The 14054-nt window shown below is 36.2% G+C and overlaps 1 protein-coding gene across 12 annotated transcripts in view; it reads left to right on the top strand.

Annotated features, from left to right (window-relative positions):
- Nucleotides 1-14054, top strand: part of LOC105493295 (inositol polyphosphate-4-phosphatase type II B) — an 822839-nt gene that overhangs the window by 546613 nt on the left and 262172 nt on the right. For 10 of the 12 annotated variants that reach the window (XM_011760836.3, XM_011760835.3, XM_011760841.3 and 7 more), the window contains one exon: nucleotides 3213-3292. In XM_011760836.3, coding sequence (XP_011759138.1) covers nucleotides 3213-3292 — 80 coding nt within the window. Of the gene's footprint in view, nucleotides 1-2796; nucleotides 2874-3212; nucleotides 3293-14054 lie in introns of those variants that run through there. The other 2 variants (XM_011760842.3, XM_071092996.1) reach the window with 2 other exon arrangements.

Genomic DNA, 14054 nt, shown 5'->3' on the forward strand with positions numbered 1-14054 from the left:
GCAGTATAAAACAATTGTCTTCACATTTTTTTTGATTTTATTAATGTAGTTTATACAATATGCAGTCTTGATATATAGTTATTTTTAGGATTAAAAAAAGGATAGCATTGGTACCCAAATAATACCTCCTCTTGTTTGACAAGTTTACAAAATGTAATGGTATGATGCCATCATTATCCAGGTTGATTTTTAACAGATTTTATTATTTGTGAGCACTTTCATTATCCTTTGGGATCAAGCAAGTGGCTGACAGTTGTAATGGATAAACCTGACTCATGGGCATTGTCCTTGGCACACTGTATGCACTCACAGTGCAGCCCTCTGTTCCAGACACTGGGCTCAGCTAGGAGATGGACAAGCCAAGGTTCTGCTTCCACAGGAGCTCCTGGTCTGGTGAACAGGAGAAACATTCAATGGCTTGTGGTCATAAATTTTACTTGCAGCTGTGCCTTATGGTGAGTCCATAGTTTATGTCTGAAAATAGCAATTCCACCTGTCTCTAGCTGCTACATTCCACTGTGGGGTGTTTGCTACTTTTATTGCTAAAAAGACTGCAATAATCTCATGACATGTGTAGCCAGCTTTGTTAATTCTAAAACCATCCATACCTCCAAAATCTCAAAAGGCAAATAGAAAATAATTTGCAATTTTGGAGTGTCATAAAATTTATGATTGCTTAAAAGTTTTCTTTGAGTGTGAATAATGAGTGGGAATTTAATTTAAAAGCTATGGTTATCAGTGAAAGAGAAAGTGAGATCAGCATCTCTTTAAAATACAAAATGCTAAAATAAAATTCACTACAGCAGTATACGATCTGCATACGACAAAATTGTTTTGATTTTCCACATTTCAGTGAATTACAGTAGTTTATAAATAGCTGCAAAAGTAACTTTTCTCCTATATCTAATAGAATCACTTACTTAAAGGCTGGTGTCTATGCCGTTTGTTCATTCATTCATTCATTATCAGTAAATATTTACCAGTTACCTACTGTGTGCGGTGCAGTGGAGGGTTATCAGCAAACAAAAGAAAGCTCTTTGTAGAGCTTCAATTCTCGATTATTTTTTGGAGAGGTGCAAAATAAACACATATATAATATATATAATATGTCAGGTGGTCATAAGTGTCGATAGAGACAAATGAAAGAGGAATAGAGAATAGTGGAGCGTGTATGTGGGAGGGGAGCGTGCTTCAGTAAAGGGATGTTTTAGAAGGCATCTCTGATGAGGTGACATAAACACTTTTATTCAGGAGGATCTCTCTGAGTCCCTCTCTGCCCTTGGCTGAAAAGTCACTCTAATTTCTGCATGCTTTGCGGATAGAGCTCACAAACTTCCTTCTTTGTCTTGATTCACTCTACTTCATCACTCATGGATTTATCATGAGAGCTTGTTTCTACAAATCTTCTATTTTTTGCCTAATGTTTCTCACCTAATAATTTAGTCTCAGATTTTTCAGGCTTTGATGACTTTGTGTCTAAACTAGCTCTTTGAACTTTAATTAATTGGGTTTATCGTTAACAATATATGGGTATCTCCTTCAGAACTGATTTGTATTTTCTTGCCTTGCCTTGCCTTGCCGTGCCCTTCCTTGCCTTTCCTTTCCTTTCTTTCTTTTCTTTCCTTCCTTCCTTCCTCTCCTTCCCCTTCCTTCCTTCCTTCCTTCCTTCCCTCCCTCCCTCCCTCCCTCCTTCCTTCCTTCTTTTCTTCCTCCTTTCCTCCTTTTCCTTTCGTTCGTTCGTTGGTTCTTCTTCTCTCTCTCTCTTTTCCTTCCTTCCTTCCTTCCTTCCTTCCTTCCTTCCTTCCTTCCTTCCTTCCTTCCTTCCTCACTTTCTTTCTCTTTCTCTCTCTCTCTCTCTCTCTCTCTCTCTCCCCATCTCTCTCAAATGAGGTCTCATTCTGTCTCCTAGGCTGGAGTGCAGTGATGCAATCATAGCTCACTGCAGCCTTGAACTCCTGGCCTCAAGCAATCCTCCTGCCTCAGCCTCCAGGGTCACTGGGATTGTAGGCATGACAGGTGTGAGCCACCATGACCAGTGTGTTTTACCAAATGTTTTATTTTAAGCCTTTTAGGACCAGCTCGTCTAAGTTAAAGATTTTAAAAGAGGGATAAAAATTCCGACTTCAAGCTTTTCTTTCCTCTGCCTAGCAATTTCTGAGTGTGGATGTAGCCATTCATGTATGAAATATTTTCCTATTTACCTCTAAAAAGATGCCGTTACTCTCAAATTCTTTGTCCAGCCTCTCATTCTAGTGCAGCTTGGCAGCAGACCTATGATGAGAGACTGTTCTGGAAGAAGTACCATTGACTTATTGTAGAGTATTTACATTTTGTTAGGCCACAGTGGCATAAGAAATAACATGGGTTTAATATTTTCATATTTACTCCTTGACCTGAAGGGAAGAATGAGAGCTCTTTTTCATGTTATTTATCCCATAATATTGTGACTTTTAAATCAGAAGTAGCCGGGGATATTAGAAAGAGATGATAGGGTTTTTATCCTGGGAAAGAAATAAAAAAACAATTTGGAGTTTTATTCTTTGCATTGAGTCAAAAAGAGTAGAAAGCAGGTATTCAAAGGTCATCAACACCTAATATAATAGGCTAAAAAAGCAATTAAAAAAATGTAACTGAATAAGTGCCATTCTCTTTCGTGTATTAGAATGAAATTGTCCCATGCTAGTAAAGAAATAACAAAGGAAAAATGCTTTAAAACATTGCTGTGACGGGGGAAAACTAAAGCATTTCTATTTATAACTTGTACAAAGTCCCACATAAAAATAGCTCCAACTAACAGATTTGCTCATATCTGGAATACAAAGTTGTTGCTGCCAGTGATTTGAGGAATTCTAATAAGAGGAACAACAGCATTGGTAAATATGGAAAATATATCATCTTTTCTTTTCCCTCAGTTTTCATATGCAGAGAAAATTATGGTTAGTGAAACAGTTCTGGGTGCTGTATTTTACCTCTTGTTATTTTCTAGCTTGTTGATCTCTTTTCTTTTAGGGAAAATGATACGTTTTCACCCTTTAATCCTACCCCATGAGGTGGATATATTATTGATAATTTTATCTCTGTTACTGAAATATTTGTCAGGCTAATAGATTTAATATTTTATTCTTCTACAGACTAATTTTGTGTGATTGATGTGACAGCAAACATATTAAAGAACCTCAAGTTAATGAAACCATTCTTTCTGTTATTTTCAGCGAAGTTTCTTGGGCTATGCCAGTTTTAAAGTGGGAGAGCTACTGAAGTCAAAGGAGCAGTTGCTGGCCCTGAGCCTGAGGTGGGTCTCTTTGTAGAAACACTGTTAAAAAAGCGGTATTTGTTGATGGCCAGTGTGTTTGAAAGTCACAATTCTTGCAGATGTTAGATGTCAGCTCTCAAATAGCTAATGTTCTCCACTGCAACAAGTTATAGTGAAACAGCAATTATTCAAATTCACATTGAAGTTCATGTTTCAGGTTGTGAAATGTTGTTAGCCCTTGTAAGAAAAAACAACATTACATTATCATTAAAGTGATGAAATTCTTTGAAAGTTAGAAAGTAGATATAAATTATGATCACATTATTAAATATTTTTTCTCTTATCGAAATGTTACTTTTTAATCAAATAACTTTCCATATTTGAAATATGTTAGAGGCAATATCATAGTTTTATGATAATAGAGAGTAAGCTGATTATTCTTTTCTCAGCCTATGTTGGTGCTATACTATTAAACATAAACCACTTAAACCACTTATCAGTTAAAACACATTCTTGACACAGACAATAGATCATAGCTAATTCTGAGTACAGTTTGCTTTGAAATAGGAGATGAGACAACAGTCTTTAGGAAGTCACACTATTTTAATTACTAAGAAGAGCATTAAATAAAATAAACTTTTCTTTTTAAATTCAAAGTAAATTTGAAAACACATAAATTTTGAAACAATTGTTTTCTAACAGTATAGTAACTTTCATAATTATGCATACATTGGGAATACTGCCTTGCACTATTTTTATGGTACAAATGAATACAACAATTGCATAGAACACCATTTGTAAATGTTAAGACTCTCTTATTTTGATGAAACATGGAGACCACTTTCAAGGAGCTGGACAATGTCTTAAGTTTGTTTGTTCCCTTCCACCAAGGACCCACTTGTAACCAACAATTTATTTCGATAAAGATGTGATGACTTATGCTTGCACCTCTACTCCACGATTTGTCTTTTTCTGATTTTTTTCTAATCCTTACAGCTCCTCATTTTGATTTGATAATATAATTTAAATATAATTTAAACTATGTAATACTTCAAGCAGAGAAATGAGTTGTGGACTCTAATGAGGCTGCCGTCTGCTCTAGCTTTCTTTAGGTTATGTCTCTTAAACATCTGGTGTTGGTGTTGGTGTTATATTTTGTATGGGAAAACATATTAAAATCTTCATGGTTTTATGATGCTATTACCAATACAATTTTGCTGCTGTTATTGTTTTCAGTTTGAAGTATAGAGGGTCAGCCAAAAAGGCTGGTTATCAGTGTCACAGATAACCTAAAAAATATCATCATTCTAGCCTGACTGTTGAATCTGACCCATATACCCCTGGATTCATAACAGAAGATACCAAACATTGAGCTGTCTTAGGACTCCAAGCAGTCCACATGTTTTCTAGATCAGATGCATACCATGTTCTTCTTCATCTTACTGACTCACAAGCCCCAGTATTCATTATGACATAACAGTCATTAACATCAGAAGCATACTACACAGTAGTGCAACATTTAGACATTGGTTTGAAACAGAAATCAGGGGACCAGAAGTTCTTAGTAAAATGAAAATTAGTGAACACACAGTACCTTAGAGAGAGAACAAGCACCAAAGGGTCAGTTTTAGAGTATTACCCTTGAAAGAGAAAATAAATACATAAATTTCATATTTAGATGGAATCAAGACAAATTTCTTCACTTTTTATTTTAATACCCCTGATCCTAGTCATTTGATCTTGATTATATAAAACAAATTCAACAATGAAGAATTGAGTTTTCTAAAAAAAATGTAATGTTAGAAAACCAATTCTGAAAGGGCTAGGTTATTATTTTTCCCAGTTTTGTGCTTTGCCAAATTTGTGGTTTTCTCTCCCTATGAACCAGACAGATTATAGATCTATCATAGCCTCTTGATTTCTGGTAGATGGCTTTTTAAAAAAATTCTGATGTAATTTATTTTCTTTCCACTGATTCTGTCTCTTAAGTATTGAGTTAGAAGAGCCTTAGGTCAGCCTTAAGAAGCATTTTTGTTTTGTTTCGATTTTTAAAATGTTCCTTTGCACAGATTATTTCTGACTTTTATTTTATAGTCATTAATTTTAAAACAGTAAAATTCTCCGATTTCTATAAAACAAATTCACAGAAGTAACAGCATTCTTTGATAATGAATAAAGTTCCTTTTCTTCATGATTAATTTTAGCTTCCCCAAATCTTACAGTTGTGCTTGTATTCACTATTTCTTTGGGGGCTTCTTATGTGGTAATTCAGATTCTAAAACTTTCAAACTAATTCCACAGAACACTGTGATTTAATATAGCTTCCATGTCATATGTGCTTTGAACTGGAGATCAAGGGCAGGGGATATATTGCTTTTATTTTTTTCCTGCAGGAAACTTAAAGGAACAAGACATGTGCATCTAATTTTTAGATTTAGACTAAAATTTAATAAAATATGATATTGTGTATTTTTTAAGATGCAGAGTAAAATTCGTCTGTTTGTATTGGGGAAAATGCCTCTGATGTATAGATTGGTTTCTATTCATATGTCACCTTTAGTTAAACGCAGAATTTACTATGTTTTTGAGTGTTCTAGCATCCCAAATGGACTTGGGTTCTCTTTAGTAATATCATCTATATCTTTATATTACATCCACTCTGTTTCACTACTGTGCATTTGGTAGTTCCTGTCTCCTCTTACTTCTTTTTTATCTCAATTATATTTTCTGGTTTTGTTTTCTAATTCATTGCTGTGTAGTCCTGACTTCTAGACTTGTAAATAAAGTAGAGTTTCTGTATGGAGGATTATAATTATAGCTGTGAAAGACGCTTGATGATATTATAAGAATGATAACAAGGATGACAACAACAAACCATGTGCTTTGTGCTTTGATAATTATATTAGAGATATCTCATTGACCCTTATCAAATGAGATGCTATTCTTAATTTCCATTTCATAAATCAAGAAACTGAGGTATAGAAAGTAGTTAAGTAATTTGTGTAAAGTTATAATGCTCTTAAATGGGAAAGGCAGAGTATGAAACCACACATTTCTAATTGCAAAACCCATGATTTTAATGACCGACATTTTGTCTCTTTCAACAAAAGAGAAAACAGAGAACTAGTTGAAATTCATATCACACGTCACATAACTTAATAATGGCAGAGCAAAGCAAGGACTGAGGCCCAGAATCAGTTTTTCATGGTTTCTTCCATGTTTGACTTCACCACCGTGCCTGGGCTTACAGAAGGTGATGCCTGAAAGAGTGGTCCTATGCCAGGGTAGGAATGTTAATCATGACGGAAAAGTGTGAAAGGGCCTACTAGTTTATTGAAGGCTGAGGGAAACCTATGGAATGTGTTCTTATCCCAGAACCATGACTGTATCCTGATCTCGATCTGGTTTGTTGCCGAAACACCTGACAATCCTTTGCTCTACCAACCTGACATAATTTTTGGGGGACTAGACAAGTAGAACTTTGGAACATCGTAATAATGTCTTATGAGTTGATGAATATAAAAGTTAAATATAAAATAATATAAAAGTTGTTTCTCTCTGTGGAAATGATACTAGCAGTCAGGAAAAAAATTACATTGATCTTAAAGTATTTAATCAACCACAGATGCAAAACAACAACTACAAAGGTAAAATTTGTTTCCTAGGAAATTTATCTCATGGAAGTGGGGACAGAAGCAAGTGTTCCAGCCTTGTCATGCCTTTGTTGTGTGACTCCCCACAGTTTAGATTTCACTCAGTGCTCATTCATTCAGCAAACATTTACTAAGAATGTTTTATGTTCTAAGTACAGGGATAGAGTTAATATTTTCCCATTGATGTTACCAATTATGTGTTTAATGAAAAAAAATCTCATTATTTACTGAGCATCTGCTAGCATGCAAGGAATATGTGAGGTACTTTTCATGCATTATCTTATTTAATCCATGTGGCATTATCATCTGTCTTATAGCAACTTGTCTAAAATTCTACAGCTGCTGACTATACAAGTGGGATTAGAACTCAGTTTGGTCTGACTCCAGAGGCTATTCTACTTTTATTTTACTACCTAGTAGGAAGCTCAAGATCTAACAGAACATTTTCTTCCTTGTCTATTTTAAATTCTATTGTTCAATGGGTTTTAGGAATCTCAATTAATTTTTATTAATGTTTTATATTAAAATTCAATTTTATCTGCCTGCAACATAGTAGAGGTTTAATAATTATTTGTTGGAGTTTCGATTCATGATGATTACTTCCTTATACTTTTATGGATGCTAAATATAACGCTAGCACCAAGACTTCATTTCTGGGTGTAATTCATCTAAATTGGTGAATATTATGCAGTATAAGCATTAGAGTATATCTGAGACAAGCAAATTTCAGAGTAATAGTGAAAGTTGTAATCTGCTTTAAAAGCTGAAAATCTTAAAATCTACATTTATTTCAGTACAGGGCACTTTACCTTGTCACAGAAACTTTCAGTTCATCTTAACAAGGAGTTTATTATTTCTTTTGTAACCTTCTACATGTCACCACACCCATACCCCACCAATTAAACAAATTTTATATCATTTTATCAGGGTGAATATGATAAAAATTTTTCTTGAATAGAAATGTGCAAGTATTTATTCATAGAAAGGGAATACGATTTTCATTTATTACTTCTACCACATTTACAGAAGTGCTTTTTATGGAACAAATAACATAAAACATGGATGATCTTAAATGGATATATAACTACATTTTATAATATATAGATGTATGCAAGATGCTATGAAAGAAAAACATTTAACTTCTACTGTTTTTTAAATTTCTCCTATTTTTATAGTATTTATGTGTATACATATGCATGCCTATGTACGTGTATTATAGATTATTTGGATGAATATGTGTTTGGGCATCTATATCATTTTAGAACATTTTGCTTCCTCACAAACTATGAATATTTATTTCCTATTTTTGTCAAATGTTTATGCCTAGAGATGTAAGATCCAAATCGTGAGGTTTTTAAGTTTTTATTTTTTGGCATTTTGCTTAATTAGCCTCTTTAAATACACACACATGAACAGATACAAAGTTCAGTTTTGTAGTTTCTGTAAATAAAAGAATAACAACAGCAACAACAACAAAAAACTCCACGTAATCTTCTTATGTGTTCTTAATTTGAGAGCTAGAAGTAGCGATAAGGAGAGGCTCCATTGTGTTCTATACAAGCATAGTCAGAGTGATAAAAAGATAAAATTGCTAGTAGCACCTCTCAGGTTGGGAGGCCAGGCATGTTTTACAGACCACAGGGCAGTGGATTGAAATAAGTTTGTTGCTGGAATCCTGTAAGTTGGTGTGAACCCCCGCAGTGACCTGAAAACAACCCTGGCCATAGATAGAAATTGGGTTTTAAATAACAAATTTTGTTTTCTTTTCAAATGAAATTGAACAGTCTTAGACTTTTGATTTTCTATTCCTACACTTTTTTTTTTGCATACAAATAAAGTTTATGTATGTCTTCTTACTTTAAGCATGGAATCTATTTCTTAAATTGTGTGTATGATGAATACTTCTATAATGGCATTTTTTCTTATCAATATCTACTTAAACTTCAGAGATGTCTTTAAAAAATTATATCCAAGCCCCTTAACAGTCACGCGTATTTGGCATAAATTTCTTTCTCTTTTAATAGTCTTCCAGTTTTTTGGGGGGTGGGGGAGGTACCAGAAACTAAGATTCTAATGGTCTCCACGACAGTAAGAGTTTTCCACGTCTAACATATTTTGTATATTAAATAAGGTCAATAGAAAGTGATTATAGCCAATAGCCCCTCTTTGGAAGAGAGTAGCACATTTGTGATTAACTATAAAACAGAATAGTGTTAGACTTTGTTGAAAGCATGGATGGAAAAATTAGAGGAAGAGGATGGCACATAAGTAGCTAAGTTTGTATTTTGTGTAGAAAAAAAAAACCTAAAAACTTACGTCATAAGACCTAAAAGTAATGCATCAAAACACTACATTTTTTTTTTTTCTTTGAAAGTGAACAAGGTCAGATGTGGTAGCTCACACCAGTAACTCCAGCACTTTGGAAGGCCAAGGCAGGACGATCCCTTTAGCTCAGTGGTTTGCAACTGTAACATGCCAAAACCCCATTTCTACAAAAACTACAAAAATTAGCTGGGTGTGATGGCGCATGCCTGTGGTCCCAGCTATGTGAGAGGCTGTGGTGGGAGGATCCCTTTTTGAGCCCAGGAGGGTGAGAGGGTGAGGCTGCAGTGAGCCATGATCATACCACTGCACTCCAGCTTAGGGGATAGGAGCAAGACTCTATCTCCCCCCACCAAAAAAAAAAAAATAAATAAATAAATAACAAGCAGGAAAACATGTGAGTCAACAGCAAATGTGCACTAATGAGTCCAGGCACACACATCTGAGCAAGCCTCACTGAGCTTTTGGCATGATTCTAATTAAGGTGACAGGAAGTTCCTCCATGACAGCTCTGACACTGACTTGGACCTCATAAAAACGTAGGGAGAGATACATAACACTCTTTGGAGTTTATGATGGGTTAAGAATTTCAAATGTTTTATCATATTTAATCTTCTATTCGCCTCAATATTCTAAAAGATGGCCTAAAAATGGTTTTAATTCTGCTTCACAAATAAGTAAACTGAGGAACAGCAGTCTGACTTCTTAAGGTTGCACAGCTGAGAAGGAATGGAGATTATTGAGAAGTGTTCTTGATATCAAGTATTTTTCAGAGAATATGAATTTTGCTTAAAATCATTTTGCTTAGGATCAAATTATTATTATTATTATCTTTTTTTTTTTTTTTTTTTTTTGAGACAGAGTCTCACTCTGTCACCAAGGCTGGAGTTCAGTGGTGCAATCTCTGCTCACTGCAACCTCCGCATCCCAGGTTCAAGCAATTCTCTGCCTCGACCTCCACAGTAGCTGGGATTACAGGTGCCCTCCACCATGCCTGGCTAATTTTTGTATTTTTAGTAGAGACAGGGTTCACCATCTTGGCCAGGCTTGTCTTGAACTCCTGACCTCGTGATCTACCTGCCTCGGCCTCCCAAAGTGCTGGGATTACAGGCATGAGCCACCGCACCTGGCCAGATCAAATTATTTTAGAGACCAGAAGAGACTTTGAACCTGGCCCTTCACCTTCTTCTTGGACCCCTTTCATGACAGGAGACTGAAACTCAGAATTTTTCCTCCCATTTTCAGACAGGTCTAGTGTTAGAAAAGTATTTCTATTGTATCTCAAGTTTTATCTCTTTACTACAGTCCCAACTCTTCTTTGTGGAGTTAAGTAGAACAAGCCTCATGCTCTTTTCTATAACCACATTTGAAAGCAGCTCTTTTGTCCAACTCTAAATCTTCTTTCCTGTTTTTTTCCCCCCTTAGGAAGGTATATGAGGTAGTAGAAATAGGACTTTCATACCAGACTTGGGTGCAAGTCCAAGCTTGGTCACCACCTGCATCACCCAGGCATGTCTCTTTAACATCTATTAATGGAAGCAGTAATAACTCCCTTCCAGGGTGGTTCTGGGCAATTAATAAATGCAGTGAAGTTCCAAACATTGCCTTGCATTAGAGAAAAATTCTATAAATATCGTTTCCCTTTATTCTTGCATGAAACTTACTAAGTCCCTCAGCCATCCCTTAGTTTTTTGCTTAGTTCACTTGCTTAGCTTGTTGAAATTCCTTTTTAGAATGTGACAGCCACCTTCTCTAAACTTGATGTGTTAGGCCACTTTTGCATTGCTATAAAGAAATACTTGAGGCTGGGCAATTTATAAAGAAAAGAGGTTTAATTGGCTCATGGTTTTGCAGACTGTATAGGAAGCATGATACCAGCATTTGTTCAGTCTCTAGTGAGGCCTCAGGAAGCTGTTACTTATGGCAAAAGGTGAAGTGGGATTAGGGGTCTCACATGGCAAGAGTGAGAACAAGCGAGGTGGGGGAGGTGCCACACATTTGAATCAACCAGATCTTGCAAGAACTCACTCATTATCTCTAGGATGGCACTAAGCCATGAGGAATTTGCCCCCATGACTCCAACACCTCCCACTAGGCCCTGCCTCTAACAGTGGAGATTACATCTCAACATGAGATTTAGAGGGGACATCCAAACTATGTTTCTTGGTCAGTGGGAGAGGGGTTGACTTAACCCTTGATCTGGATATAACATTTCTATTATCCAAGGAAGAGGTGCTTACTTGAAACTTAAATTCTGGCTTTAATCACTCTGGTATCATATGGCTTATTGCCAGGTAGCAGCTACCAGCAAAAGAAATATGGACAGCAGTTTGGTTGAATCAGGCAACGTGCCAGAGTTGGGAGAAAAATACTTATTTAAACTAAAAACTTTAGCAATAAAAGATTGAAATCAGGACAGAAATTCGTAAGTGTAACAGAGTTTTGCTTTTAGAGGTTACTGATTCATTTTATTGCTGAATATATACAAAACTGTCTAGAGAAGTAAATTCAAGTGACATTTCTTGGGGTTGAGCTGTGAGAATGAAGGGTGACATCAAACACAGAAGCAGGAACATCTTATAAAACTGATTATTTTATGTTAACTATGTTAAAGGCCTTTAGGGACACAATTGTCTGAAATTTTCAAAAGCCTCTAACATGAGCCATTTTGTAATGACTTAAAATTCCATCAATTTATAGAACTTGGGGAGAACGCAAAGCATGCAAATGTGAGATTAGGACAGTAAAGAGGTACAAAAAGCAGATGACTTAGAGACATATCTGTGCCCAAATCCTGGCTCTTCTGTTGCCTATCAGTATGGCTGATTGTTCTGAGACTCAATTATCTTATCTGTGAAATGGGGATGCTAGTGTTGCCTACCTCATGGGGTTCTCTGTGAGGATCACATAAGTTACTAACGTGAAATGCTTACAACAGTGTCTGACACATAAGTTCTTGATAAATGTTAGCTATTATTTTTATTTTCGGTTGATTAGCTTCTCTAGTGCCGGTTTTTTGTTTTCCAAGAGAGGATAAGATACATTGTACACAAACTGTTGGAGATGGTATCTAATGCAAAGCAGATACTCATTATACTATCTACTATTTAAATTATCATCAGCAGTACTTTCATTTCCCATTTCATTCAACTAGACTGTTTTTCATTATAATTTAAGTGGCTCTGCAGTTATATATTCTTTATTTTTCTTTATGTTCCTAATCCATTTAAACAAAGCTGTAGGTATGACCATGGAAACCAATTAGCACTTTCTTAGTTTGCATTATTCAAAAGGTGTTGGATTTGTCAGATTGCAAATTGGTTTAGAGTTCTCAGTCACTGAAGGGACAACACATACCAGAGTACACTTCAATAGCTCCTCAATTTGTATAGAAAAGCCTGAAACCTTTCCTTTTTTAAAATGTGAATCACGTAAAGTTGATTATCTGTACACAAAGACCTACCTGCTTAAGAAGTTTGAGAGCTAATTTAGCTTTGAAGATAATTTGTAGGAATGATTAGGTCTGAAAGAAATTATATTTGACCTGAAAATTTTGAATTGGATTTGCCCATATTTACCAAAGTCAGTTTCATTATTATCACTGTGTTTCTGCTTCACTGGACACATTTATATCTGCTTTTTCCAGGGTTGTTTTGTAACACCGTTATCCCTTCGGTTATTAATACACATTTTTTGAATAAAGGAATTCTGTGGCCAAATAAGTTTGAAAGTCCTCAAAAAAAAAAAAAAAAAAAAAAAAAAAAAAAAAAGGAAAAGTGAATTCCTTCCTGTAGGACATCTCAGAGCCTTTAGTAGCCTTTCAAGGCCCTTGAAGATTCTCAGAGGACACGTGTCGCCTGCAGCTTTGCTTAAATTAATTTGAATGCGGCTGGGCGCGGTGGCTCAGGCCTGTAATCCCAGCACTTCGGGAAGCGGAGGCGGGTGGATCACGAGGTCAGGAGATCGAGACCATCCTGGCTAACACGGTGAAACCCCGTCTCTCTAAAAAAAATACAAAAAAATTAGCCGGGTGAGGTGGTGGGCGCCTGTAGTCCCAGCTACTTGGGAGGCTGCGACAGGAGAATGACGTGAACCCGGGAGGCGGAGCTTGCAGTGAGCCCAGATCGCGCCACTGCGCTCCAGCCTGGGCGACAGAGTGAGACTCTATCACACAAAAAAAAAAAAAAAAAAAAATTAATTTGAATGCAAAAAGCTTTCGTCATGGAATACTTATCAACAGCTTGTTAGACACTATGTTCCGGGAAACAGAGTCATGTTATTTAGAAAATGCTGATTTAGAAGAACAACAAAAATGTATTTTTCAAAGAAATATGTGAGTGATTGTCTATGTGTATTTGTGTATTTTCTACCATAAGCATGTTCTCTAACACACACATCTGTAGGCAGGCGTGTGGTCCTCACCCAAATGAACAGTCACGGCCCCCCCCGCCCCCCCCCCCCCCCCCCCCCCCCCCCGCTTTCCCCACACATCATGCTCCCATCCACATGCCGGTGCCACAGCCCTATTCACAGTCATTGACAGACCTGTGGCATCTTATACTCATGCCTATGCAGGAGTTTGTAATATTTGTACAAGAAGTATGGGGAAAAGTGGCAAAATACTCAATGTTTCTTTGATGTTCATTGACAGATTATTTTTAAGCTTGCATAAGTGAACACATACTTTTGTAATCACCTAATATTTTACCTACGCCAATCTGAACTTAGCTCTTCTGCTGAAAGCTCTGACTTTTGTTTGTTTGTTTGTTTGTTTTCAGGTTAAACTAAGACCCATCCTACATTCAGGTACCCTAAATGTAGCCCAG

This window comes from Macaca nemestrina, chromosome 3 (assembly GCF_043159975.1).
Source record: "Macaca nemestrina isolate mMacNem1 chromosome 3, mMacNem.hap1, whole genome shotgun sequence".
NCBI classification, from domain to species: Eukaryota; Metazoa; Chordata; class Mammalia; order Primates; family Cercopithecidae; genus Macaca; species Macaca nemestrina.